Raw genomic sequence first — 26,763 nt, 5'->3', positions numbered from 1 at the left:
GATGATCTCAGGATCAGGGAAAGAAATATAAAAAAATAATGGTTATGTTTGGACATATCTATTTCAGTCGATTCATTTCTCCATTGTTCATGCTACAGCCAGGAGTTTTTCAAATCTGAATGATTCCATTCTCCTTTAAAATCCAACACAGAAAACTAAGCTGTTCTTTCCAAATTCCTTGTGAGAAACAATAATCAAGAAACTTCAAAGCATCATAAAACTGTTATACTTTTGGGTAAGATGTTGCTCTTACATAGGCAGCAGTGTAAGGGATATCTTAGACTCCTATTTGGAAATGCAATGTGTCAAATACATTACTTAATGTATGCTCTGATATTAATACTTTAGCTTCAGTCTGAATATCTAGGTGTGATGACACAAAGGAGCACAAGTGAATAAAAAATGGCTTAATTTCTTGCTGTAATCTCAAGTGACTGTTGTACAAAAGATAACCAATTCAGTAAAGAAACTTCTTGACATACTTCAGATTCTTCAGACTGACCAACTGAAAGCATGCTTGTGCCATAGAATGTCATCTTAACAGAAAAGGCCTGTAAATAAGAGATTGGAATCAGGAAAAAAAATGTATTGAATAGAATGAGTTTGAGACATGCCTACACAGGAACTAAATGGCCACTGATTCATCTAGATGAGTAGTGACCAATCTTGGTTTCAATCCTACCCAATATTTGGTAAGCAAGGTTTTTAAAATGTTATGGAAACTTGTAAAGCAGATTTTCTTTAAAAAGATTTATGTACAGTACCTTTAACCCACTCCATTGTGCACTGGTGGCTATTGTTATCAGTATTAAATAATTTATCTTATTGACAAGCTTTTTAACTAGATTGAGCTATCTGATTCAAAGATTTGTGCTATCTAAAGACGTTAGTGGACAGTGAAAACTTAAAGGCATACTTGGCTATATCTAAACATCCAAATTACAAAGGAAGATCCAAATGTAATCTTATACTAATTAAAGAGAAGTAATTAAATAATAAAAATAATGTTTTTTAGAACCTACTATCAAATCTAACTTCAAGTCATTGCTTCTGCCCTTGATTTAGGTCGTGCTTCCATGTCAAATTGAGTTGTTATCATTACTGATCAATGGTAATTCTGTTGTTTTTTACTGAACTATTTGAAAGCTTTAAGAAGAATTGGAGTTTCGTAATTTAAACTGAATAATTTAGGGAGGCAATATGCGAGATTGTACATTCATGGAAATGTCCTGAAATTGACATGTGGTGAAGATTTGAATTTTTATCTTTAAAGGTAACACAGTGCTTGGGCAGCATGTGGTAACTGAATTGTGCTATAAACACAGTAATTTATTACAAGGTACAGTAAGTATTTTTTAGTTTCCAGCTGAACTGGTCCTATGAGCAGAATTTATGTAAGAGCTTCATTAAGCATAATCTAAACTTAAATGATTCTATTTAACATTTGAAATATATTTCATTTACAGTTTTTAAATGACATGATAACTAATTAGCAAGACCTGCACAACACCCTAACACATGGATTTCTCGGGATTTATTTTACTCCTTAATACCATTGTTCTGAAAACGGAAGTTGTAGTTATAGTGGATTTTGAGACCAGACTTAACACATTTTTCATGATTAAGTTATCTTTGCTGTTTCAGGCAGAAAGCATACCCATCAAGTATTCAAGTGCTGTCATTTATACATTACAAATTAATCAGTAACATAAAAAAGGTGATTTCAATGTAAAACTGATCATACAGACACTGATATTTAGGATGGCCCTTTGGAAGCAACCTCATAGTCTTATTTTTATATAGGCCAGGGTGAGCAAAACAAATTTCAGATAAATATTTGAAACAATGAGCTAGACAGTAGAATGGTAAATAAGGTTAAAAGCCATAAAGAATCTGATGATATAGGTGTCTGCCTAACAAAATCTTTTGGACATTCATTATAAAAATTAGTAAGCTAGTTCTTTATGGGATTTTTAAAGCACTTATATTTTCTTAAAAGTACAAACATTGGAATTTATTTTCTCAACTTGCTTAAATAAAAACATTGAAGAAAACAATTTAACTTCTAAACAATCCAAAACACTTAAGAAAGTATTAAAAAAGTTTTCTAAAGTTTTATATTGCAGTTGGCCACGAGAATGTAAAATTGATTCTTCAGTGCATGAAGCACACCACAACTTTCATACCTTTGAAAAGGCTATACTTTGGCAAATTCCAACCCTTACAGTATTAAATCCACAAAACTGACAGCAAAAAAAAAAATTAGGAACTCACCATTACCCATTGCTAACACCTGCATATTCTCAAACTCCAAAGTTGTGTAAGCAGGATCTAGGGCTGCTGTGTAATCTGGCAAATCCATTTCTATCAGAGCTTTCGACAAGCGCATGTTACCAAAACTCCACAGTCCTTCTTTTGGTGAATTTCTCTGAAGGTTGACGACCACTCTGCCAGGCTTGCATTGACTGAGTCTCTATCAGCTATGATGTTTAACAAGTATTTTACTGAAATGAAGCACAAACTACTAGTGATATATGCTGACGAGGGGTGGAGGGATTTTCATGTTAATATTTAATCTCTTCTTCTATCAATATGTTTTTTTAAAGGCACTGATTTCTGAAGCAGCTTATTATTTAATGACATGCAGTTTGCTGATCTCAGCTACTGTTTCATTAATAATTGTTAGTGAGAGATGATTGGACCAAGCAGAAATTATATTCTGCTTTCTTTCTTCTATCACTCTATACTGTCATCTGCCATTGCTAAACAACATAGCAGGAAAGAAGATGAAAGGAAGATAGAGTGAGTTTCCGTGTGTGATATAACATAAAGTTTATATATACTGTAAGATTCAAGAGTAATCTTACTTTGAAAGACCAACAACTACAGAAGGCTCAAGTTTTCCATTTATTAATCGTGTCAAACAGCATGTATCAAAATACTTACAGTCTAACATCAGTAATGAACTTGTGTTTCAATCAGTATTAAAATGGCACAAATAAAATAAAGCTCACACCACTGGCATTTTTAATTAATTTAAATACCACTCGCAAACTGCAGCTAGTCATTACCCTGAAGTAGCTTTCAGTGACATATGCAATTAAATTTGAGTTTCTATGCAATTAAAACAAGCTAAGAAAAGTGGCTAATCAAAGTTTTGCAATCGGTAAATCAGTGTAAGCCATGTTATGGGACAATGCCTTTAACTGCACATCTCCCTTTTCCACTGTAATCATTAATGACTCAGTTTGGATCCCCATTCTACTGGCTGTTTGCTCCTCTTAACTCTGAACATTAGCACCCCAGTACATTCATTTGTGCACTTTGTTTCCTTTTCCTGCTTACAGTTTACCATATTTAGATTCCATCAACTTGACTTTTTTCTTGCAATGATAAACAGAATTTTCACCATCTATATTGCTGCAATGTTACTTCCATTTTATTGAGAGTCAGATTGGATAAGCTTTTAAAGGTACCTGGAACAAATTGGATCCTGATAATTGGAGAAGTACAATATCATACTAGAAGCTGATATTTCGCAGTTGCTAAATTTAATGTCAGGAGTTCATCACAACAAAACACTAGTGTAGCTTCTGTCACTTACTTCTCCAAATACTTCTGAATTTACCAACAATATAGTTTAATGACATGCCCAATGCAAAAAGCAAATGTGTTATTTTTCTTTATTAAATAAAATGGACAAAATTAAAAAAAAACTGATATAAAGAAAGTATGCTTTTGTTTTTCTCTTAATTTCCACATTATTTTAAATTAAAAATACTAAATTGGCTACAAATATTCATCACTAATATCAGATAGAAACTTTTACTATTGCCTGGTAGAACTGTTTTCATTTCAATTAATTTGCTCCTTCAGTTTATCACTCAACAGCTGAAGTGAAAATTGTATCAACTATGGGCAAAATCCAAGAAGATTGATTTCATTACCATTTGCAGTGACTATAGATTAAATGATTGGAAACATGAATATCTCAAGGTATAGGTGGCCTATGTGATCAAATTAGTGAAAAGCTGCAGAAATATGCAAAAAGAAGGGTGAATATTTTTCTTTAAAACAAGAAGGTTAGAGTTTAATTGTAGCAATTATGCTGCAGATCAACAAAATGTGTGTTAGATCACATTTATAATAACATTTAAATTCTGCACCACTCAGGTGAAGAACACTAACTGGCATTGGAAGCAGTGCCACACAAATTCATAGAACGGAACATTCACTGGGCTATTACAACTTCAAGGATTAAATTATGAGAGAAGCACAAGTTGGTTTATAATCCTTGACAAATAAGAGGTCAAGAGAGACTTTGATTGAAGAAATTGGGAATTTGAAAGCTTTGATAATGTTGTTTAACAGTAGATCAAATTTCACTTGCAGTGCTCATTGGTCTGAGAAATACTTACTGAACAATAAGATTTTACTAATGTAATTTCTCCAAAACCATGTTATTTAAAAGGGCCAAGGCATTTTTTTTGTGCTTAATGTGATCAATTATCTCTTATACCTACAAATAAACTCTCACATGCATGCTTCAGAAGCTTTGCTCCTGGCCATTAAATTCACAGTCATTCTGAATTCCTGTCCTCAGGACCTGTCCAGGCTGTGCTGATGATCTCTGCCACACCTCGCAGTTTACTTGGGCAAGAAAATCAGTGGATGCTGGACGGATTCCTGTCCTGATGAAGGGTCTTGGCTTGAAATGTTGATTGTTTACTCTTTCCATTAGATACTATCTGACCTGCTGAATTTCTCCAGCATCTTGTGTGTTGCTCACAGTTTACTTAGTTGGTCCTAAAGTGTCCTGGCATCATAAAAGGCAAACACAAAATAATCTGCAGATGCTATTGTCAAAGGAACACTCACAATGCGCTGGAGGAACTCAGCAGGTCAGTCAGCATCAGTTGAAAAGATTAGTCGACATTTTGGGCGGAAACCCTTTGTCAGGACTGAAGGAAGAACTTTGGGGAGGGTTTGAAGAATGCTGGTAGTTGAAAAAAACGGTAATTTTTAAGACAAAGGGGTGGGGGAGGGGAAGCAGGGAGGTGATTGGCAGGAGAACAATAGTAGAAGGAGGCAGAACTATTAGGGAGGTGAAGTGAAATAGGGATAGAGGAAGGGAGGGGGAAGGGATTACCGGAAGTTGGAGAATTCTATCATAAAAGGCACCATGTGAATACAATGCAAAAACAAGTGCCTGAGGAACTCATCTGGTCAGGCAGCATCTATGGAGGGAAATAAACAATCGGTAGTTCAGGACCCTTCACCAGGACTACTAAGAAAGAGGGTAGAAGCCAGAAAAAAAAGTGTGGGGGAAAGGGGATGAGCATGAACTGATGAGCTGATAGGTCAACCCAAGTGAGGGAGTAGATTGGTAGGTGGAGGGAGGGGAAATGGGAATGGTTTGAGAAGCCTGGAGGTGAACGATGTAAGAGGTAATGGGCTGAAGAACATGAAATCTGATGCAGAGGACAGTGGACCATGGAATAAAGGGAAGGAAGTGAGGAACCAGAAGGAGGAAGGTGTGAGTGATGGGCAGGTCATGAGGGTGGGAAAGAGGAAAGAGCAAGGGTAATGGGACAAGAGGGATAGCAGAAAACAAAGATTGAGGGACATAGAGGGGATGGTCTGCAGAAGTTGGAATAATCGATGTTGATGCCATCAAGTTGGAGAGTATGAAAATGGAATACCAGATGTTGTTCCTCTATTCTGTGTCTGTACTCAACAGTAAGTAAAGGAAGCCATAGACAGACATGTCATTGTGGGAATGAGAAAATGGATGGCCACCAGGATATCCTGGCTGTTATGGTGGATGGAGTGAAGGTGTTCAGTGAAGCAATCTTCCAATCTGTATCTTCCACCACCATTCCCATCCATTCCTGTTCTCCCAAACCTCCTCATTGCTTTTGTTTTCCCTTCATTCCTCTAAGCCCCTATCTTCTTTAATTTTCCATGACCCCCTCCAACCCTCAACACACCTTTGATCCTAGCTCAAACACCTTCCATGTCTTCACCAACTGCTCCAACCTTCTTTTCTCTGAGACAGAACATTCTGCCCTCGACATGGGCGTGACTTTTGCTTCCCTATTGTCCTGACCACATCTCAATGACTTCCATGGCCACCATGACACTAAACTCTTCTTCCATCGGCTGCATTTCCAGGCCTACTTCTTTGGGAAGAATTCTTCACCTCACTCCTCCTATGGAGGACCCCTTCTCCTGCCTTCAACCCCCTCCTCAAAACAGGCCACTAGGCCATCTGCCCACTCTGATGTTTTTTTTTCATTTCTATCTACCAAACAGACATGATCAATCTCGACTTCTCCACTTATCTCATCTATTCTAATCATACCCCTCTAAGCAGATGCCTTTCACTCTCTCTGAACCAATCCCAACCTTACTTTCATTCCTGTAAATAGGGGAGGGGGCTGGGGAATGCAGCTGTACTCTGATGGACTGACCTTTAGCTTGCTGAGGCCAGATGACAGCTTATGGAGACCTTCCTCTTACTTATCTCTGAACCTTAAGGACACTAAGAAGCACCAGGCCACTGTTTCTCACATCAGCAATGACCTCAACACCTCTGGAGATCTCCCCTCTACATCCTGCAAACTCATTGTTCCCCCAACTCTACTCTACATTGCCCGTTTCTACCACTCATGGAAACATCCTCGTTCCAAACTCACACTGGTAATGCTCCCTAACTCTTTTCTGCACTACAATGAAGACTACTTTGGTGCTGCTTTCTGCTCCCATGCTGAGCTTGTCAATTCATCAACTTTGCTGCCAACTTCACCCCTGCCCTCAAATTCCCTTGATCCATCTCTAACACCTCTCTCCCCTTTTTTGATCGCTCTGTCTCCATCTCTGGAGACAGGTTATCAATTGACATCTTTTGCAAACCCCATAGTTACCTTGACTATATCTTCTCTCACCTTGTAACTTGCAAGGATGCTGTTCCCTTTTCTCACTTTCTCCATCTCCACTGCATCTATTCTCTTGATCAGGCTTTCTATTCCAGGACATGTAAAGTATCCTCTTTACTCAGAAAATGGACTTTTCCCTCTGTTGCTATTAATGCAGCCCTCAACCACATTTTCTCCATTTCTCACACATCTACCCTAAACCCATCCCACCCCAGGCTATCATTCAATCAGCCTAAGCATTCTCCACAGCTCCTACCATCTCCAACGGGATCCCACTTCTAGACACATCTTCCCTTACCCTCCCCTCTCCACTTTCTGCAGGGATCACTCTCTCTGCAACTTTGCTTGGTCAGCCCACCCCACAAGTCTCCCTCCAGGCATGTATCCCTGCAACTGCACCACTTCCCTCACTGTGAGTCAAGGCCCTAAGCATTTCTTCTAGGAGAGGCAGCAATTCACATGCGAATCCATCAGTGTTATTTATTGCATCTGGTGCTCCCAGCTCCTCACTTCTTCTGCATCATTAAGACCAACACAGATTGGGGGATTGCTTCACCAAGCACCTTTTCTCCATTCACCATAATAGCCTGGATCTCCCAGTGGCCAGTCATTTTAATTTCACCTCCCTTTGCAATAATGACATTTCTACCCATTGCTTCTTCTACAGTCACACTGAGGCCGGACAGAGAAGCAACACCTCACCTTCTATCTTGGTAGTCTTTGACATTGATCTGTCTAATTTCTGATAACTACTTCTGTTTTCCTTTTTCATCTCCCCTTTGTCTTCCCTCTTTGCTTCATCCCTCTCCCCACCCTCATGACCTGCCCATCACCTACATCTTCCTCCCACTGTTTCCCCAGTTCTTTCTCATTAATTCTCTGGTCTACTGTCTTCTCCAATCAGAGTTCATCTTCTTAAACCTTTTGTCGCTTCCACCTGTCACCTCCTAGCTTCTCACATCATTCCCACATCCCACTCTCCCCTCCCTTCCTACATTCCACCCCACCTCTCACCTGGATCTCCCACCGCTGGAGAGTGGTGCTTCAGCTTGTGCTCCTCTTCCTCACCCCATCCCTTGATCCTGGTTTCTGTCCTCTTTCTTTCAATCCTGATGAAGTGTTTCACCCTGAAATGTTTCTGTCTATGGATGCTGCCTGACCTGCTGACGTCCATGAACACATTTTTTTGTACTTTGCTTCTGATTTCCAGCATCTGCTGTCTTTCCGTGTCACGGGTGAAAGCATTTTCCTTCTTTACATTTGTTGTTGATTTAAGATGACAAGGGAAATAACAGTAAGAGATGAGGTTTTAAGGCAAAAGGTTGTTTACTTCCTTGTTTTCAACCGAGTTATCTGGAACACTGGAAAACGAAGAGAGAATGCCATCCTTGTGCTACTTGTAAGTCTTCAATCATGGTTGTTCCTTAGCAAATTTTAACGTCAGAAACACTACGTGTTGCCTGTTATGGGCCTAGAGGCTTAAAGATATTGGCACATTTTCCTTTGTAGAAAATAACTCAGGAAATTGTAAGTATAATAGCGAACTATGTCTTCTGTCCTAGCTTTTATGATGTAATTCCCAACAGATAGCAAGGAAGAATAGGTGCTGTGGGTTGACAAAGCTTGGACACAACTTCCTATGAGGATCTATCCCATAGGTAGTGGGTAACAGGGTCGATGGCTGTAAGTGTTGCTTTAGATCACAAAACATTCAACTCTCTTCGACTCCCAAACTCCATCTCTACCAATGCGATGGCAGAGAAAGTCAGTATGGATGAAAAATTGGCTATCAATTTGCTCTTGCCTATTTTCCACTCTTACCTAATACCAATTTCAACCCCGGAGAGAATAATGACTGAATGTAAAGAGGCTGCACAAAAGGCAGTATTAGGGGGATTTGATAGATTTGATAGATTTGATAGATTTCTTAGACCTTCTCTGGTAGATTTTTTTCCCAACTACGAAGCCACAACCATTTTCTTCCATAAAATTTGGCAAAGTTGAAGTGACCTGACTCAAATCAATGTCATCAGAGAAATTGATGACATTGATTTGAGCCATTTGTACCTGATCAACATTTGTATTTACTGGGATATCTTATGTAATTTAATTCTATGAACCTTCAGTAAGCTCTGTTCATTAATAAGAACAGAAAGAACACTGAGGGCCAAAGTAAATAAACATACATTTCCAATCCAATACAAATTCAGGTTACAATAATATTACAATAACATCAGCACCATGCTCTTATAGCTTCTGCTTTTTCTTGTATTTATTTTTCTACACCTTCACCATCCTGCGTTCTTTACTTTAAGAGCCAGACAAATTTAAAACCTGCAGTTTCTTTGCAGGCCATCCAGGTGCAGCTGAGAATCTGCTGGCATGATTCATGCACTTCTGTCCCGACGTGCTGCATGCGCTTCCCTTGGGACATGCAGCAAATCAGCACTGGGGACTGGTGGAATTCCTGCCCCACTGTTGTCCTGACAAGCGAACCATCTATGTGAAACATCACACCCGTAATTTACAACAAGCCACAGAAAAATATCTTTAAAAAATTAAATTATAGGAAGGAAAAGCTGATATTTTATCCAGAGAGGTTTGCAAGTAGGTTGTCATACTTTTGAATCAACAATACCAATGTGCATTCACGTAAAAACTGTAATAATATACAACTATCCTAAGCAGTGATGTGTAGGGAAAAAGTCAATAAACTGCCGCAGAACTGAAGTTGTGGGAGTGAATTAAGGCTTAGAGATAGTTGAGGAACTAGCAGCAACTTTGGGATCTTTGGTGATCAAGATAAATGAAGATGTAGGCAGATATGTAAGGCAGAGGCATTTTGTAAGTGGCCATTTTTTTGGGAGGCTATGAGGTCAAATTGCTCCTGTTGAGCTCAAAATACAGACTTTGGTGAGTGCTGGGATTCAGTGAGGTTGGTAAATAGTAATCTGAATAAATTTCTTCTCTTTCTAAGTGAAAGGTACAAGGATAAAGAAAATGTTAGGTAGGGGTGTGGCATGTTCCTTCTGTAGAACGTGGGAGATCAGGGACACTTCCAATCATGACATCTGCAGGAAGTGTGCTGAGCTGCAGCTCCTGTCAGACCACATACAGCAGAAGCAGCCTGAATGCGGAGAATATATTTAGCAAGTTAGCGAGAGTACAGAAAGAAAGGAGATGGGTGACCACTAGAAGCCAAAGGGCAGTAAGTAGAGGTAGAAATGTCCCATTTATTACTGGTTTCTCAAACATCTATAGTTTGGGGGGGGGGGGATAGGCCTTACAGTGGAAAGAGACAACAGCTTTGTGGCACAATAGTTGACCTTGGCCTACAGCAGGGGAGAGAAATGTGTCGATGAACCGTGTTGATGGTGGATCAGAACAGATGAGTGCTCTTGTGGTTAAAAGTGATACTCCAGAATGGTGAGTTGCCTCCCTCATCTGAATAACAAAGGTGTCTCTAGCTGGACACAGAAAACTCTGAAAGGAGAGGGAGAACAGCCAGATGCTGTGGTACATGCTTGTACAACTGTACTGTACAACCCTGTGACTCTAGAAAGTCTGAGAGGTGAGCAACGTCTTGGTTACAGAGATAGTTTTGAGGAAGCTTTTAAAACATTTGAGAAAGGTGGAGTCAGAAGATTCAGGACAAGAATTCCAATGCATCACCCTCCATGCTGGATTATATTGCATTTTCCTACAGTATCTCAATTATAAAACTCTCAGCTTTGTTTTTTAATTCTTCCATTGACTTCTCCCCTTCCCAGCCCTATAAACACTGTAATCCAGCCTTATAAATCCATAAAATAACTGCACTCCACCAATGCTAGCCTTCTCTATCTATCATTTCCGCAGCTGGCATCTGTGCCTCAGATTCCTGGATTCCAGCTATGAAATCACTGCTCACCTCTCTATACCTCATTATATCTTTAAAATGCTCCATAGAATCTATTCTTATTTGATAGTCATAGCGTCATGCAACATGGAAACAACCCCTTCAGTCCAACAATTCCATGCCAATTGTGAATCATCCATTTTAACATTCATCCTACCTTGATGCATTTTACTCTCCCCACATGCCATCAGTTCTCCCCAGATTCAAGTAGGACTTGCCTACACACTAGAGGGAATTTACAGAGGCCAGTTAGCCCACCAGCACCCCCCCCCCGACATTTTTTGGGATGTGGGATAGAAATCAAAGCATCCAGAGGAACCTCGTGTGATCATGCAACTCCATACAAACAGCACTTGAGGTCAGGATCAAACATGGGTCACTGGTCCTCTGAAGCATTGTTTCTGCTTGCTATGCCTCTGTTCCAGCACAGAACCAAGCTCTTTGAAGAACACGGTGTTAATTGTTAAGTATTTATATAGACTAACCCCGGTTACCAGCACTTTGCCCATAGGCATCACTGTTTTGTTGATTCAGAAGACCGTCCAGATCAGGAGTTCACGGAGTTCACATCCTTTTTTATGCCATGGACCAATACCACTAAGCAAGTGGTCCGTAAACACCCAGGTTGGGAACCCCTCGTCTAGATACTCCTTAAATGTTATGAGAGTTTATGTCACTAGTACTCTCCCAAAGCAATACTCTATAGACAATAAGCAATAGGTGCAGGAGTAGGCCATTCGGCCCTTCGAGCCAGCACCGCCATTCACTGTGATCATAGCTGATTATCCACAATCAGTACCCTGTTCCTGCCTCCTCCCCATATCCCATGACTCTGCTATCTTTAAGAGCTCTATCTAATTCTTTCTTGAAAGAATCCAGAGAATTGGCCTCCACTGCCTTCTGAGGCAGAGTATTCCACAGATCCACAACCCTCTGTGTGAAAAAGTTTTTCCTCAACTCCGTTCTAAATGGTCTACCCTTTATTCTTAAACTGTGGCCTCTGGTTCTGGAGTCCCCCAACATCGGGAACATGTTTCCTGCCTCCGGCGTATCCAATCCCGTAATAATCTTATATGCTTCAATCAGATCCCCTGTCATCCTCTAACTGCCCTCTGGCTGAAAAAAGCCTTCCATTACAACCTCGCTAAACCTCCTTACTCTACATTTACCACATATTTTAATAATGCAGCTGAATATTTATTGCATTAAATCCATCTTCTCTTTTTATTGACTATTTGGTCACTTATCAAATACAGAATTGTTCATAATGTCCCCTCAAGTTTTTTTTTACCTTATGCGATGTGGAAGTGTGCTTTCATAATGTGAGTTGTATGTCCCTTATATAATGTTCCTGAGAAATGGCTTGGAGCCTTTTAATATTTTAAATGCTTTGAAAATGTAAGTAGTTGTTGCCGCATGGGTCTAAGTGGCTGAAGTGATTTATCAGTGGAAGGAGATTACAGATGAGGAGACTTTGTAGATATAAATGAAGCCATAGCTTAGAGGAGGGTGAGCCCAGGCATAAAGGAGAATTTATATTGTGGTGATTTTGGGGGAAAAATTATGCTGTGCAAATGTTTTTAACTCACTGCTCAAAAAATAAGACATAGAAAAGATAGGAAAAGGAGATATAAGCCTGTGACAAAGATACAGCTTAAAAATGCTTGCAATTTAATCAAGTCAAGTTTTAACTGACAAAAAAAGTTCATCAGTGAGTTTGCAGATTCAAAACACTTTTGAAGCTTCATCCCACCCTACATGTTTGTCTAATTAAACTGCAGAATCTGCCAGCCATATGAATGTCTGCGATCTATAGATTTTTTTCCTTTTGAAGTGCTCAGTGTGATAAGCTGCAGTAGAGACTGGCTGGAAGTCAAATTTATGTTAATCGGCAGATAAAAACAGGGAGTTTTTTAGAAATAAAGTGATTTTCTTCTTTAATGTTTTCACTTTTCACAATTTCTCTCAAGCTCTCTCAAGCTCCCGAATTCCATGTAGAGACTTTTATTACACATTTTGCATTGTGTTAATGATTTATCTATGTGCTCATCTCAGTTATTCAACAAATAAACAACATCATATCAACATACCTTGATTCGAAAGAGTTTGTGGACATTTTGGTCTGCGTTTGTACAGTGTTCTCAGCAAGCAAGATAAGCATTTCTGTTTGAAATAGCATGCATTTTATTTTATGACTTAATAAGTGACAGTTTTAACATGATAGCATCCTCACTGGCAATGATCAACTTTGTACAAGCTGATATGTCTTTTACCTACTTAGACATTTATATTGGTACTTGTTATTTAAATTCATTTGCACTAATGTACAATTAAATTTATGTTTTAAAATCAGTAATAAAGTCACACAAAATCTTATCTTAAGAAAATACTCCATTGGAGCATTTAAAGTAGTTTTGCTTATTATTAAATGCTGGGGAAGTGCTTTGGTGTTCATCCCAAATTAAGGGTGCCAATTTGTCTGGTTAAATGACCTCAGGGAATGTTCATCCTCCTTTCCAAAAACTCTTCATTTCCTGAACTAAGGCTCTACTCTGGTTTCTCTTCAGATCGTATAGATCTTTCGCCTTTTACTATCCCAGAGCCGTGGGGCTCACCCCTGCTCTGATTTACTACAATGATGTGGGGGGGGGGGGTGCAGGGTGGTAAACAGGTTCAGAATGTATTCTCCATGTGAGATTTTTGCTGGTAATTACCTCCATCACACAGTACAGCACAGTACAGGCCCTTCAGCCCACGAACGTTTGGCTGAGCGTTTAACCTGCTCTAAGATCAATCTAACCCTTCTCTCCTATGTAACCCTCCATTTTTCTGTCATCCGTGTGCCTGTCTACGACTCTCTTAAATGCCATTAATATTCCTGCTTCTACTGCCACCACTGGTAGTTTATTCCATGTACCCATTAGACTCAGTAAGTGAAAATCTTACTTCTCTATACTTTTTTTCATTCACCTTAAAATTATGCCCCCTTGTATTAGCCATTTCTGTCAGGATAAAGTCTTTGGCTGTTCAGTTTATCTATGCCCTGTATCATTTTGTACACCTCTATCAAGTCAGCCCTTATCTTCCTTCACTCCTAGCTCCCTCAACCTATCCTCATTAGACAACTCTCCAATCCAGACAGCATCCTGACAGAATATTCTATGTGTGGTGTAACCAGTGTTTAATAGAGTTGCAACTTGTGGCTCTTGAACCTCATCCCCCAACTAATGAAGGCCAACACACCATACGCCTTCTTAACAACCTTATCAACTTGTGTGACAACTTTGAGGGATTTATGGACATGGCCTCAAAATCCCTCAGTAGCTCTACACTGCTAAGAATCCTGCCATTATCTCTGCATTCTGCCTTCAAAATCAACTTCACACTTTTCTGGATTGAACTTAATCTGCCACTTCTGAACTCAGCTCTGCATCCTGACAATGTAACATCAAGTCTCCAGCCATTATAAACAAGTATGATATCCTAAGGGTTCAGGTGTAGAATGCCGAACAGAAGGATAAAAAGAGAAGGATTATGCTTGCAATTTTCATTGACCATAACTTCCAGATCCTTGAGGTTGGGAGAGGGAGAAGTCCCATATGCCAGAAATAGTCGGGTGAGGAGAGTACGAGGCCATGCAAAACCAACAACTTGTAGGAGATGAGGACTGACCTATCTTGTAGAAGTGACTCCCAGTATAATGCGGAGGAGGATAAAACTCGGTGACTTTGTGAACTTTCAGCCAACCAAATACATGCAGTATGTATATGTGCATAAAACACACACACACACACACACACACACACACACACACACGCGCGTGCACAATCTTGCTCATACCATTTTCCTCACCGTCTCCTATCCCTCCCATGCTGATTTCACCCCTCCTTCATTTCTTCCTCCTTCTTTCTCCCAAGCTCTGAGCACACATCCCTCCTCATCTCCACGTCTATCTCATGCTCCTTCCTCCTTCATTTGCCCCATTTTCCACTTCCCTTTTTCTCTTGATTTCAGTGCACTTTCCTGTCCTGCCCTTACATTGGCTTGCTCCAACATCTAGCTGCTGATTGTTTGGTCTCAACCAGACTGAGGCTACCCATGGACTCTCTATGGGAGTATTGCCTGATTTCCAATTACCTGTCTCAGTAGCCACAAGGCCCAAACCTTGTGGCCTTGCACAGAGCCGCAAAAGCTCTTCCAGTAAGGCCTGGGAGAATCTTATGCTGTCCAGAAATGGCAGAGAGTGCCCACCAAGAGGTGGGTTGTGCTTTGGTATATGATACCCATCTAACAAAATCCTGCAGGGCAGGAAGCTTTTAGCCCCACTTGTTTTGCAGTGATTTTGGAAATACATCTTTCCAAATAACTATAGTATTTGCTTTTACAGTCTAAAGAGGATGCTCACGGTGGTGTCTGAAAAGAGGATGTTGTCTAAGTTGCATGCCATCTTGGACAATGTCTCCCATCCACTACATAATGTACTGGTTGGGCACAACAGTACATTCAGCCAGAGACTCATTCCTCCAAGATGCAGCACAGAGCGTCATAGGAAGTCATTCCTGCCTGTGGCCATCAAACTTTACAACTCCTCCCTTGGAGGGTCAGACACCCTGTGCCGATAGGCTGGTCCTGGACTTATTTCATAATTTACTGGCATAATTTACATATTACTATTTAACTATTTATTATTACTATTTATTATTTATGGTGCAACTGTAATGAAAACCAGTTTCCCCCGGGATCAATAAAGTATGACTATGACTATTTATAGTACTGCTCTTTAATATTGATAATAATAGAGAAAGTTGATAAGGAAAACCCAATTGGATAATGTTTGTATGTACTTTAGGATGGAATTAGATTAAATTCTCACAAAGTGTTTCGTAAGTACGTTTAAGGCCCGAGGAGTTAAAGGTAGTGGAGGTATGTGTATGAAATTGGCTTGCAGAAAATGGGGATTTGTGGTTGTTTTCCACACTGCAGGGTTGTTGTTCTCATGATACCAGTGCTGGGCCCATTAGTATTTTGATATCTATTTGCCAGTTTGTAGATAACGCAGTGCTTGCAGGTGCAGTTATCAGCAAGGAGGATGGTAATGGACTGCACAAAAACATTTTGGTTTGGCAGAATGGGCAAGCAAGTAGCAGATTAAATTTAATACCTAGAAGTATGAAGTGATACAGATTGGAAGGACAACTGACTAATGGAAACAGTTCTAAAATTTGTGTAGGACTAGAAGGAATGGTGGATGTAAATGTATAACTTCTTGAACTAGGCACAGCATTTTGAGAAGTCGCTTGGTAAAATGTATATGATTGCGGAAATCATTAACAGAAGCAAAGTACAACACCAGGGAAATTATATTGAATCTGTATCAAATTTTACTGAGCTACAAATGCAATATATTTCTAAATCTGGTCATGCCTTCTTAGAAAGGATCTATAGGTCCTTATGAAGTCAAAGTATAAGAATGGAGATATTTTAGTTGGATGAAAAAGATTGTTTTGAGCAAATAAATTAAACATAAATCTGATTAGGTTCTCAGAATAACATCCTTTAAGATGGGATAAAGAAAGGGAAATTGTTTCCAGGTGATTTGATGACAAGAAGCAAAGATTTACAATGTTGGGCAAAAGATACAAGGGGAGGGGGAGATGTGAGGAAAATATTTTTATATAGAAGGGTGGATGGCATTCAGTGCCTGTAAGCATAGTGGAAGTAGAACAGATGAGGAAAGTCAAGAGGGAACAGTTTCAATATTTGAATGAAAATTAACTATAGAGTTGTGGGAAAGATAAGGAAATGGGACAGACTGTATTAATCTACAAGGAGCCGACATATACTGCTTCGGTGCTGAAACAATTCTATGATTTGAGTAAAAGGAAAAGCAAGTACTAATGATTAGGAAAGGTTGGAGTTCCTTAAGGATGACTTCACTTCAACCTAGTTATCCCTAATGGAACAGACATGTCATTGTGAGGTTTAACTCCCCTTTCTTCAATTAGTAATTTAAACCATACACCCTGTGCAAATATAAAAAAAATGCTAGCCAGGGAAGTCATAATTCATAATGTTCAATTACTAGCTAGCACGGAGTTCAGTTTTAAAGTTGTGGGAGGGTTCATATATTGTTTGCATCAACATTGAAACTGTAATGGCCATATTAATTCTGCAATTTGAAAAAGCTTCTGCAACACTAGAAAACATTTGATAAGTTGCATTTAAATATTTTTTGAATAGAAGAATACAAATAGTAAAAATAGTGAAATGGAATTAGATAAACATTATTGTTATGTTTTCATTTGTATTTTGACCCTCACAGGTTGCTGTCAAGCTTCCCTGTGTGTTACGTGCGGGAATGCGAGAGGGCATTCTGGGTAGACAACTTAGAAGCAAAATAAACAGCTGCCCGCTTGTTACTCACCCCTCTGTCTCTTGTGTGTGTAATTCACTGTCACCCAGCTCCCCAGTGCCGCAGACATAACAACTGGCGATGAGGTGACAAGTTCTCATGTGATATTCATTGTTTTATTCTCTTTGTCAAGAAAAGTCCACCTGCAACACTGGCGGTGTAGCACTGTGTAATGTGGGTGAGTGAAAAGAAGATGCCATGAGAAAACAGCCACAGGAAGTGTGGTGAGTGAAAAATCTGAGGGGAGAGAATAAGAATAAGAAAAGGACGGTTAAATAAAACAGCTTAGACAAAGAGAGAGAGAGAGAGAGTGACTTCTCTGGAATATGATTGTATTTGAAAATGGTGATAACATTTGGAATTATGGGACTGTATGACAATGGAATTCATATTCTGTAAGATCTGAATATTTTGCACTGACAAGTTAGATTCCGGATTATAATTATGTACCAACTTTTCTGACTGTGATGGATTCATGGGTGCAATAACATTTAATCTATTACTCAATCTTATACGTTTGTACAGCCTGCGTAGCCTGGGGATAAGCCTTTATGAGGACATAGTTAAAGCATTAAAGGACTTCTATTCACCTAAACCTTTGATTATTGCTGAGATGTTTAGATTTCATAAAATGAGTCAAGAGGAAGGTGAATCTATTTCACAATTTGTGGCAGGACTGAAACATTTGTCTGAACACTATGATTTTGGGCAGTTGTTGAATGACAAGTTATGTGATAGCCTCGTGTGTGGACTGTGTAGTGAGACAATTCAGAAACACTTGCTTACAGAAGACTGGCAAACATTACAGAAGGCAATTGAGATTAGTACATCTATAGAGATGGCAGCTAAAGAAGCATAGCTATTAAGTACATCTTGCCAAGTTCATAAAGTTTCTTTAAGAATAAAAACTGACTTTAAGAATAAGATACCTATTGACAATCAATGTTATTGTTGAGGAAAAACTGGGCATTCAGCAAAAGAATGCTGGTATAAAGATTTAGATCGCCAAAGCTGTGGCAAAAAGGGTTGTATTGAACATGCCTGTAAAAGTAAAAAGACACTGTCAAAGTCAGAAAAATGGCTTTTGAAAAAACAGAAGGAAACACATAAACACGATGGAGCATAGAGGATAGGCTGAGTGATTCACTTTGTGGTTGAAGCTTTGCATGTTTTATCTGTTTCAGGACACAAAGACTGCTATTGCGTGATCATGCAGTTGGATGGGGTGACCGTGAGGATGCAGGTGGACATGGGTGTTGCAGTATCACTGGCATCAGAGACAGTTTACCAGGAGAAATTGCAGCACCTCACCCAGAAGGGGCAAGGTTGACTTTAAAGACCTACATTGGTAAGGTTGTTCCAGTGAGAGGAGTAGTACAGGTTACAGTGGGATTAATGAACAGAGAAAAAATCATCCACTGTATATTGTTAAAGGTAGCTATCCAGTGTTTCTGGGCCGCTTGTAGTTGGAGCAGCTCAAACACATGAAGTGCACTTGATTTGTGGGAGTTGTGGTCTGCAAGAAGTCACAGTCATAGATTCATAGAAAATACAGCAGAGAAACAGGCCCTTGGGTTCATCTAGTCCATGCCAAATCATTTCAAATGCCTACTGCCATTGACCTGTACCGGAACCATAGTCCTCCATATCCCTACCAAGCATGTACCTGTCCAAACTCCTTTTAAATGTTGAAATCAAGCTTGCATGCACCCCTTGCACTGGCAGCCTGTTCTACACTCTCACGACCCCTTGAGTGAAGAAATTACTCCTCATGTTACCCTTAAATTTTTCATCTTTCAACCTTAACCCATGACCTCTAGTTGTAGTCCCACCCAACTTCAGAGGAAAAAGCCTGCTTATATTCATCCTATCTATAAACCTCATAATTTTGTATACCACTATTAAATCTTCCCTCTGGCTTCTACATTTCAGGCAACAAAGTCCTAACCTATTCAATATTTCCTTATAATTCAAGTCATCCAGTCCCAGTGACATCCTTGTAAATTTTCTCTGTGCTCTTTCAACCTTATTTACATCTTTCCTGTAGCTAGGTGACCAGGATTGCACACTATATTTCCATAGGTTTTATACAAGTTCAACATAACATCCCATGTGCTGTATTCAGCACTTCGATTTATGATAGCCAGAGTGGCAAAAGCTTTCTTTATGACCTTATCTACCTGTGCTGCCACTTTCAATGAATTATGGAACTGTATTCACAGATCCCTTTGTTCTACCACACTCCTCAATGTTCTACTATTCACTGTGGAAGATCTACCCTGGTTGGTCCTACTGAAGTGCAATACCTTGCACTTGGCTGCATTAAATTCCATCTGTCATTTTTCAGCCAATGTTTCCCCTTAGAATAGCTTCATTATTCACCTTAATTTGCCTCAAGACAGCAGACACCTCCTGCTCTGTAACCTGTATATAGGGTCCATGGCCTCACTACTGCCAACTTCACTTTTATAGACTCTGTGTCTGTTTTCCAAGTAAATAAGGATGCAAAAAATTCATTTAAGATCTCCCCCATCTATTTACCTCCATGCATAGAATACCATTCTGATCTTCTAGAGGACCAATTTTGTCCCTTGCAATCCTTTGCTCTTACCATATCTGTGGAAGCCATTAGGATTCGCTTTCACCTTGACTGCTAGGGCAAACTCATGCCTTCTTTTAGCCCTCCAGATCTCTTCTTAGGTATGTCTTGCATTTCTTATACTCCTCAAGTACCTCATTTGTTCTTGCCTGCCTATACCTGCTATGCACCTCCTCCTTTTTCTTAACCAGGGTCTCAATATCTCTTGAAAACCATAAAACCTGTTATCCTTCCCTATTACTCTCAATGGACACACAATCTCTGTACTATCAAAATTTCTCCCATTTACCAAGTACATCTTTGCCAGAAAACAACCTGTCCTAATCCGCACTTGGCCTTGGCCTTTCTCTGATTTAGAATCTCAACTTGAGGACTGGATCCATTCTTTTCTGCAATTACCTTGAAACTGATGGCATTATGACCACTAGATACTAAGTGTTCCCCTACACTAATTTCTGTCACCTGCCCTTGCTCATTCCCCAATAGGAGATCTTGTATCACACTCTCTCTTCTATGTACTGATTAATTAAACTTTTTTGAACACATTTGACACACTCTATCTGAACTCTATTGAACAAACGTGCAGAAGTATTCAACAGAAATCTGGGCAGTTTGATAAGAGTCACTGCTAAGTTGGCTGTTAAGCCCAACACAACATCCAAATGCCTGAAGGCAAGGTTTGTTCCATATGTCCTCAAACCAAAGAGACTGAATTGGAAAGACTGGTCCAGTATTGGAATCAGTGTGTGTAAGTAAATAGACAACTCCAGTGGTTTCTGTTCTAAAAAAGGATGGGTTTTTAAGGCTTTGTGGAGACTTCAAGGTAACTGTTGACCTAGTTCTTGTGACTAAACAATACCCTCTTCCCCTCATTGATGACCTTTTTGTAGAATTAGCTTGTGACAGACATTTAGTAAGATTGACTTGTGTCAAGCATACTTGTAGATGTATGTAGAGCCAGAGTCACAGGAACTGTTGACCATAGCGACTCACAAAGGAATGTTCAGGTACCAAAGGCTTCCATTTGGCATCACCTCGGCTCTCACACTTTTTCAGCAAGCAATAGATTACGTCCTGAGCAGGTTGACAGGGTTGCAATGCTATTTGGATGATTTAGTCATTACTGGGAAAAATGAGCTTGAGCACCTATAAAACTTGGATGCTACACTACCAGGACTCAAGGAATATGAGCTAAGTGTACAGGAAAACAACAGCGAGTTCTTTTGAATTTCATTTGACTATGTGATTGATAACACAAGGCAATTATGAAGGCTCTAATTATAAATAAATTAAGATCTTTCTTAGGACTACTAACCTACTGTGTAAAATTTGTTCCTAGACTAGCTAGCATGCTAAAAACTATTTCATGAACTTTTAGATAAATCAAGACACTGGCAGTAGGGTTGCTGAGATTGCTGAGAAGAGGCTCTTAAAAAGGCCAAAACAGCTTTGTCACAATCTGAAGCACTCACACATTTTAACCCACCATTGCCCACACAGTTGGCCTGCAATGCATCACCCTAGTGTGTGAGGGATTGTTATCTCACACATCACGTCATTGAGTGAAGAGTGTCCGATCGCTTTCGCATCAAGGACATTAAAAGAGGAAGAAAACCACTATGGCCAAATTGAGTGGGAAATACTTGCAATTGTCTTTGGAGTTGAGAAATTCCATTGATTTCTCTTTGTTTAACAATTTACACTACTGACAGATCGTGACCTCTTGACATCAATTTGTGATCCACATGTGGGCATTCCTTTCCTAGCTGCTACTTGAAGACAATGTTGGGCTCTGTTACTATCTGCACATCAGTATGATATAAAGTGCAGGAGGTCAGAGCACCATTTGGATGTTGATGGACTATCCAGAATTCCCTTAGCTGTTACAGCTCCCGAGCCATCTCTGAAAGAGGTCTTTTGCTTCAAGAAAGTACCTATAGCTCCGATAACTGTGGTGCAAGTCCAGAAGTACACACATACTGGCCCCATTCTTTCTAACATGATTGACATTGTAACTCATGAGTGGAAAGGAGAGCCAACCATAGAGATGAAACCTTACTAGGCTCAATGGAAGAAGCTCATAGTCCAAGCAGGGTGTTTACTATGGGGTTACTGTGTTGCCATACCTCCACCATTAAGAAAGCAAGAGTTTGAAAATGTCCCCCAACTTGTACTGATGAAAAGACATCTTCACACCTGGCTCGAGCTGCTTAGAACCCACACCCAAAACAGATCGTGCTAAGTTAGCAGAAAAGCCAAACAGAGAGATGTGCCAAAGTGAAATACTGAAGATTCACAACAGGGGAGAGAGTACTTGCCCGGAACTACATCTCTGGAACAAAGTGGATACCTGCACCATGTGACACAAACTGGTGTCATGGTCTGGTCAGTGAAATCCGCATTCCGGTTCACAGTCTGGTCCATGTTCCTTATTCCAAGTTTTCCGGTTTTCCCCAGTTTCTGCTGAGGCAGCTGATTCTCGCTTGTGCTGGCTTCATAAATACCTTCAGGATTCAGCCTTTGGTTCCTGTTCTAACCCCCTGTCTGAATCCCTTCTCTGCCCCTTCCTCCTGTAGTCTTGCCATGCCCCTGCGACCTGTGTCTAAAGCCTTGCCTCGCCTCGCCTGAAGCCTTACCTCGCCTCGCCTGAAGCCTTACCTCGCCTGTAACCTTTGCCTGCACTGCGTCTAGTTCAATTGCTGGAGCAAGACAAGGAACTGTCTATCGTTGTTTTGAACTGTCTCTGTGTCCACGCCTTCACTAGGTAGGTCCGGCCATCTGCTGCTACCTTGTGTTGGGAACTGTCTTGTTGTATTCTGCATTCTGTGTATGAGTCCCAGCCCTATGTCTTGTTTCCAAGGAGGGGTCCCGGCTCTGTGTTCCTGTCTCTCCCTCGACCTAGTCAAGGCTTCGAGGTCTCATCCAGTCCTACCACGATTCAAGAACCTCGTCCTGTCCAAGCTGTGGCTTTGTGTTCTCGTCCTGTCCATGTGTCTTGCCCAGCCCAGGAGTACCTTGCCCAGCCCGGTGCTGGGGTTCCCTCGTCCTGTGCTGGAGTTCCCTTGTCCTGTCCAGGAGTCTCACATCCAGTACTGTTGCCTCTCCTCGTCCTGTAGCCACGTCTTGCCCTTGCCTAGTTCTGGAGTCCGAGCCTGAATCAAGTCCCAGGTTCTGGGTCCTTGCCCAGTCTCTGGCTCGGAGTCCAAGCCCAGGCTCCTAGTTCCAAGTTCCATGTCCTGGTTCTGCTAACCTAGTCAAGTCCTAGCCTAGGCCCTGTATCTTTGTCTTGCCCAGGGCCTGTGTCATATCCAGTGTCCTTTCTTCCTCTCTCCCATTGCTTCCTTGTCACTCCTAGTCCTGTTCCTAGTACTTCAGTGCCTGTGTCTTGCATTTGGGTCCGCCTCCCAGCGCCCCCGTATGACAACTGGTCCTGCACCATACGCAGTGGAAACTAATAACCACAGCATCTGGAGAAGGCATGTTGATCAGCCGTGGCCCAATTCTGAGGCTACTGAAAACCAACACAAACTGACCAATCCAGATCCAGTTGTAGAAATAGGACTGGATTCTGAGACAATGACTGCAGAGCCTCCATTAAGAACAAATGACACAGCTAGTGCTCCCTCATAACCTGTGCTTCTGAGGTGTCCCGTATTAACAGCAGTACCCAAGCCAAGATCTATACACACACCACCAAGAGAGAAAATGACTTTGGCATCATCCCCAGATCATTGATATTCTCACAGGAACAGACAGCCTCCAAAAAGATTGAATCTTTAGTTTAGTGACTAACCCTCAGTACATGGGGGCATATAACCCCCAAGGTTATATTTAGGAATAGAGGCAGTCCACCCTCTTTCCCTAGTTTAGAAAGAATTTTTTTTTTGTTTGTTGAATTTGGTGCTTACTGCATTGGATGTTAATAATTTATCAGCTGATCTGTGTGAGGGGCGGTGGGGGGGGGGAACCTTGAAAATAAGTGGGGAGGGATATGTTAAGTTTTGCATATTGTGATCCTTGCAGGTAGCAGTCAAACTTCCCTGTGTTATGTACTGGATGTAATGTGAGAGGACATTCTGGGTAGATGACTTACAAGCAAAATAAACAGCTGCATGTTTGTTCCTGGCCTCTCCATCTCTTGTGCGTGTTATTCACGGCCACCCAGATTCCCAGTACCACAGACATAATAGTTATCAGGAGTGATTGGGGTCATGACCAAAATACATTGTGCAAAAAAATCAGAACACATAAGGCAGAAAATGACTGGATCATTGCCATGTAAAGGAAGCCTATTCAGCCTGTTAAGCCAACATGTGCTCGCTGCAGAAATATTCCAGTCAGTCCTGTTCCCTAGGTTATTGCACTCTTTTCCTCTGAAGTAACTATCTAATACATTTTGAAACCACTCTTCGGGTATTGAATTCAAAATCAAGTCTATTTGCTCTCTGAACAATTTTTTCTCATGTGAATTTTATTTCCAGCTATTTTAATTAATGTCTTCTAGTTACCTTTTCTTTCACCAATGTGATAAGTCTCTCCTTTGTTCACTCTATCTAGCTCCTTGTATCACATTAGGTCTCAATCTCCTCTGGTCTATGGAGAACAATTTCATCTTCTGTACTTTTTCCCAATAATCTTTATTCTCAGGATGACCAACAGAATCAACAAACTCATCCGTAAGGCCAGTGATGTTGTGGGGATGGAACTGGACTCTCTGACGGTGGTGTCTGAAAAGAGGATGCTGTCCAAGTTGCATGCCATCTTGGACAATGTCTCCCATCCACTACATAATGTACTGGTTGGGCACAGGAATACATTCAGCCAGAGACTCATTCCACCGAGATGCAGCACAGAGCGTCATAGAAAGTCATTTCTGCCTGTGGCCATCAAACTTTACAACTCCTCCCTTGGAGGGTCAGACACCCTGAGCCAATAGACTGGTCCTGGACTTAGTTCCTGGCATAATTTACATATTACTATTTAATTATTTATGGTTTTGTATTGCTATATTTATACTCTATTCTTGGTTGGTGCAACTGTAATGAAAACGAATTTCCCTCGGGATCAATAAAGTATGACTATGACTATGACTATGGTATCTCTTTCCTGTACTTGCTGGAATATAATGGATCGAGTACTTCAGCTGAAGTCAAATCTGGAGCAAGGGTCAACTCAAGATCATTGGCCATATATACTTACATGCAGTAGAAAGTTGCTGTGGTGTGTTGGCGATACATGCAATACAGACTAACAACACTGAACAATTATAAAGAATAAAGAATGATTTAAAAAAAGTAAGTACGGACACGGAATAAAATGTGCATAAGTAGCCAAATACCAGCAGGGATTTACAATGTAAACAGCATTATACAAGTGGTTTAAAGTGTTTCCAATGCAGTGCAGTGACTGAGGTAATAGATAAGAGGGGTGGGGGGGGGGTCCAACTAGAATGGTTGATCAGATTAACTGTCTGAGAGAAGAAACTTTTAAGATGGTGTTAAGTTTTTCTTTTAATAGCCCTACAGCGCTTTCTGGAAGGGAGCTTTTCGAAAAGGCAGTTTGCTGGGTGGATAGTACCTATAACGATTTTTCTTGCTTGCTTCTTTGTCCTGGGCACATATAAATACTGCAGCTAATGGCGCTTTCTGCTGTCCTGACAGTTCACTGCAGTGGTCATATATTGTGAGAGGATGTTGTGCCAAAGCAGACAGCAATGGCTAACGTGAGGGTGTTCTCTATGACGGCAGTGTGGAATTGCACCAGTGTGTTCCGGGGAAGATGGAATTCTACCAGATGCCACAAGAAGTACATCCACTGCTGATTATTTTTGTTAATGAAGCAAATGTGGTTCTCCCTCATCATGAGTTCATGTGAAATAATGAACCCAGGAACCCGAATATTGAAACGGTGATAACTCTAGAGTTGCGGATGATAAGTGGGTAGAGAGAAGACACAGTATATTTCTCCTGAAGTTGATATGCATCTCTACAGTTTTGAGGGCATTCAGCTCCAAGTTGTGATTGTACAAGGACACTACATTCTTGTTGGTACTTGGACTTGTCACCTCTGGTGATTAGTCCTATAACAGAGGTGTCATCCACAAACATTTTCAGTTTAACTGATGGATCACTTGAGACACAGTCAATGGTGTATAAAGAAAATAGGAGAGAGGAGAGAAGACACCCCTGTACTGAACCAGTGCTGAGTGAGTGGGATGTGGAGATGTGCTTGCCTGGTCTCACATGCTACCTCCTGTCTGAGGGGATGTTTGTGATTCACCTGCAGATGGCTCCTGCTATGTTCAGTTTGGAGAGTTTCACTTGCAGAAGCTCAGGGTTGATGGTATTGAAGGCAGAACTGAGATAAATAATAAGAATCCTGACCGATGTACTGGGGGAGTTGAAGAGCTGTAGTATGAGTCTGGACTGATGTTAGCTGCATAGTCTACAGATCTGTTGGGTCTGTAGATGAACTGTAGCAGATCTAGAAAATTCTGAGTTATGGTTTTGAAAAATGACATGACCAGCCTTTCCAAAGTCTTCATTACGGCTTAAGTGAGTGGAACTGGCTTATATATTGAATCAAGTGATTTCTGAGTTTTTGGGGACTGGAATAAAATGGACTTCTTGAAACATGCTGAAACAGTGCACATTTTAAAAGACTGATAATAATGTCTGTAAAGACTGTAGACAAATGTTAGTGCAGTGTTTAAGAAGCAACTTATCTTAATTGCTTTTGTACTCTGTGCTTTTACAACACGAGTTCTGGTAGGCTTTTGCAATTGCTTTGTCAACTTCTCTCACTCATTCAATGAAATATTGACCTTTATATCCAGATCTTTCTAGATCCCAATTAGTAATTTACCTTTTATATTAATTTACTGTCCTGGTCTGCCCTCCAAAATGTACATGGAGTC

The 26,763-nt window shown here is 40.4% G+C and overlaps 1 protein-coding gene and 1 long non-coding RNA gene across 5 annotated transcripts in view; one reads left to right on the top strand and one right to left on the bottom strand.

Annotated features, from left to right (window-relative positions):
- Positions 1-26,763, bottom strand: part of hnf4a (hepatocyte nuclear factor 4, alpha) — a 189,016-nt gene that overhangs the window by 57,161 nt on the left and 105,092 nt on the right. The window contains exons 1-2 of one of the 4 annotated variants that reach the window (XM_063041420.1): positions 2,275-2,403; positions 483-551 (exon numbers count right to left, since the gene is read on the bottom strand). The exons of 1 other annotated variant lie outside the window; for it this stretch is intronic. Coding sequence is in view for 1 of the 3 variants with exons in the window: in XM_063041417.1 (XP_062897487.1) it covers positions 2,275-2,389 (115 nt within the window). In the remaining 2 variants the exon portion in view is untranslated. Of the gene's footprint in view, positions 1-482; positions 552-2,274; positions 2,520-12,926; positions 12,947-26,763 lie in introns of those variants that run through there. 2 more of the 4 variants (XM_063041418.1, XM_063041417.1) reach the window with 2 other exon arrangements.
- Positions 17,238-24,785, top strand: LOC134336605 (uncharacterized). Its single transcript, XR_010015838.1, has 3 exons — positions 17,238-17,472; positions 18,433-18,596; positions 24,495-24,785. It is a non-coding gene; the product is annotated as an uncharacterized LOC134336605 (long non-coding RNA).

Source organism: Mobula hypostoma, chromosome 2 (genome assembly GCF_963921235.1).
Source record: "Mobula hypostoma chromosome 2, sMobHyp1.1, whole genome shotgun sequence".
Lineage (NCBI taxonomy): Eukaryota > Metazoa > Chordata > Chondrichthyes > Myliobatiformes > Myliobatidae > Mobula > Mobula hypostoma.
Note: the sequence above shows the minus strand (reverse complement) of the source record. Positions and strands in the feature narration are given on the sequence as shown.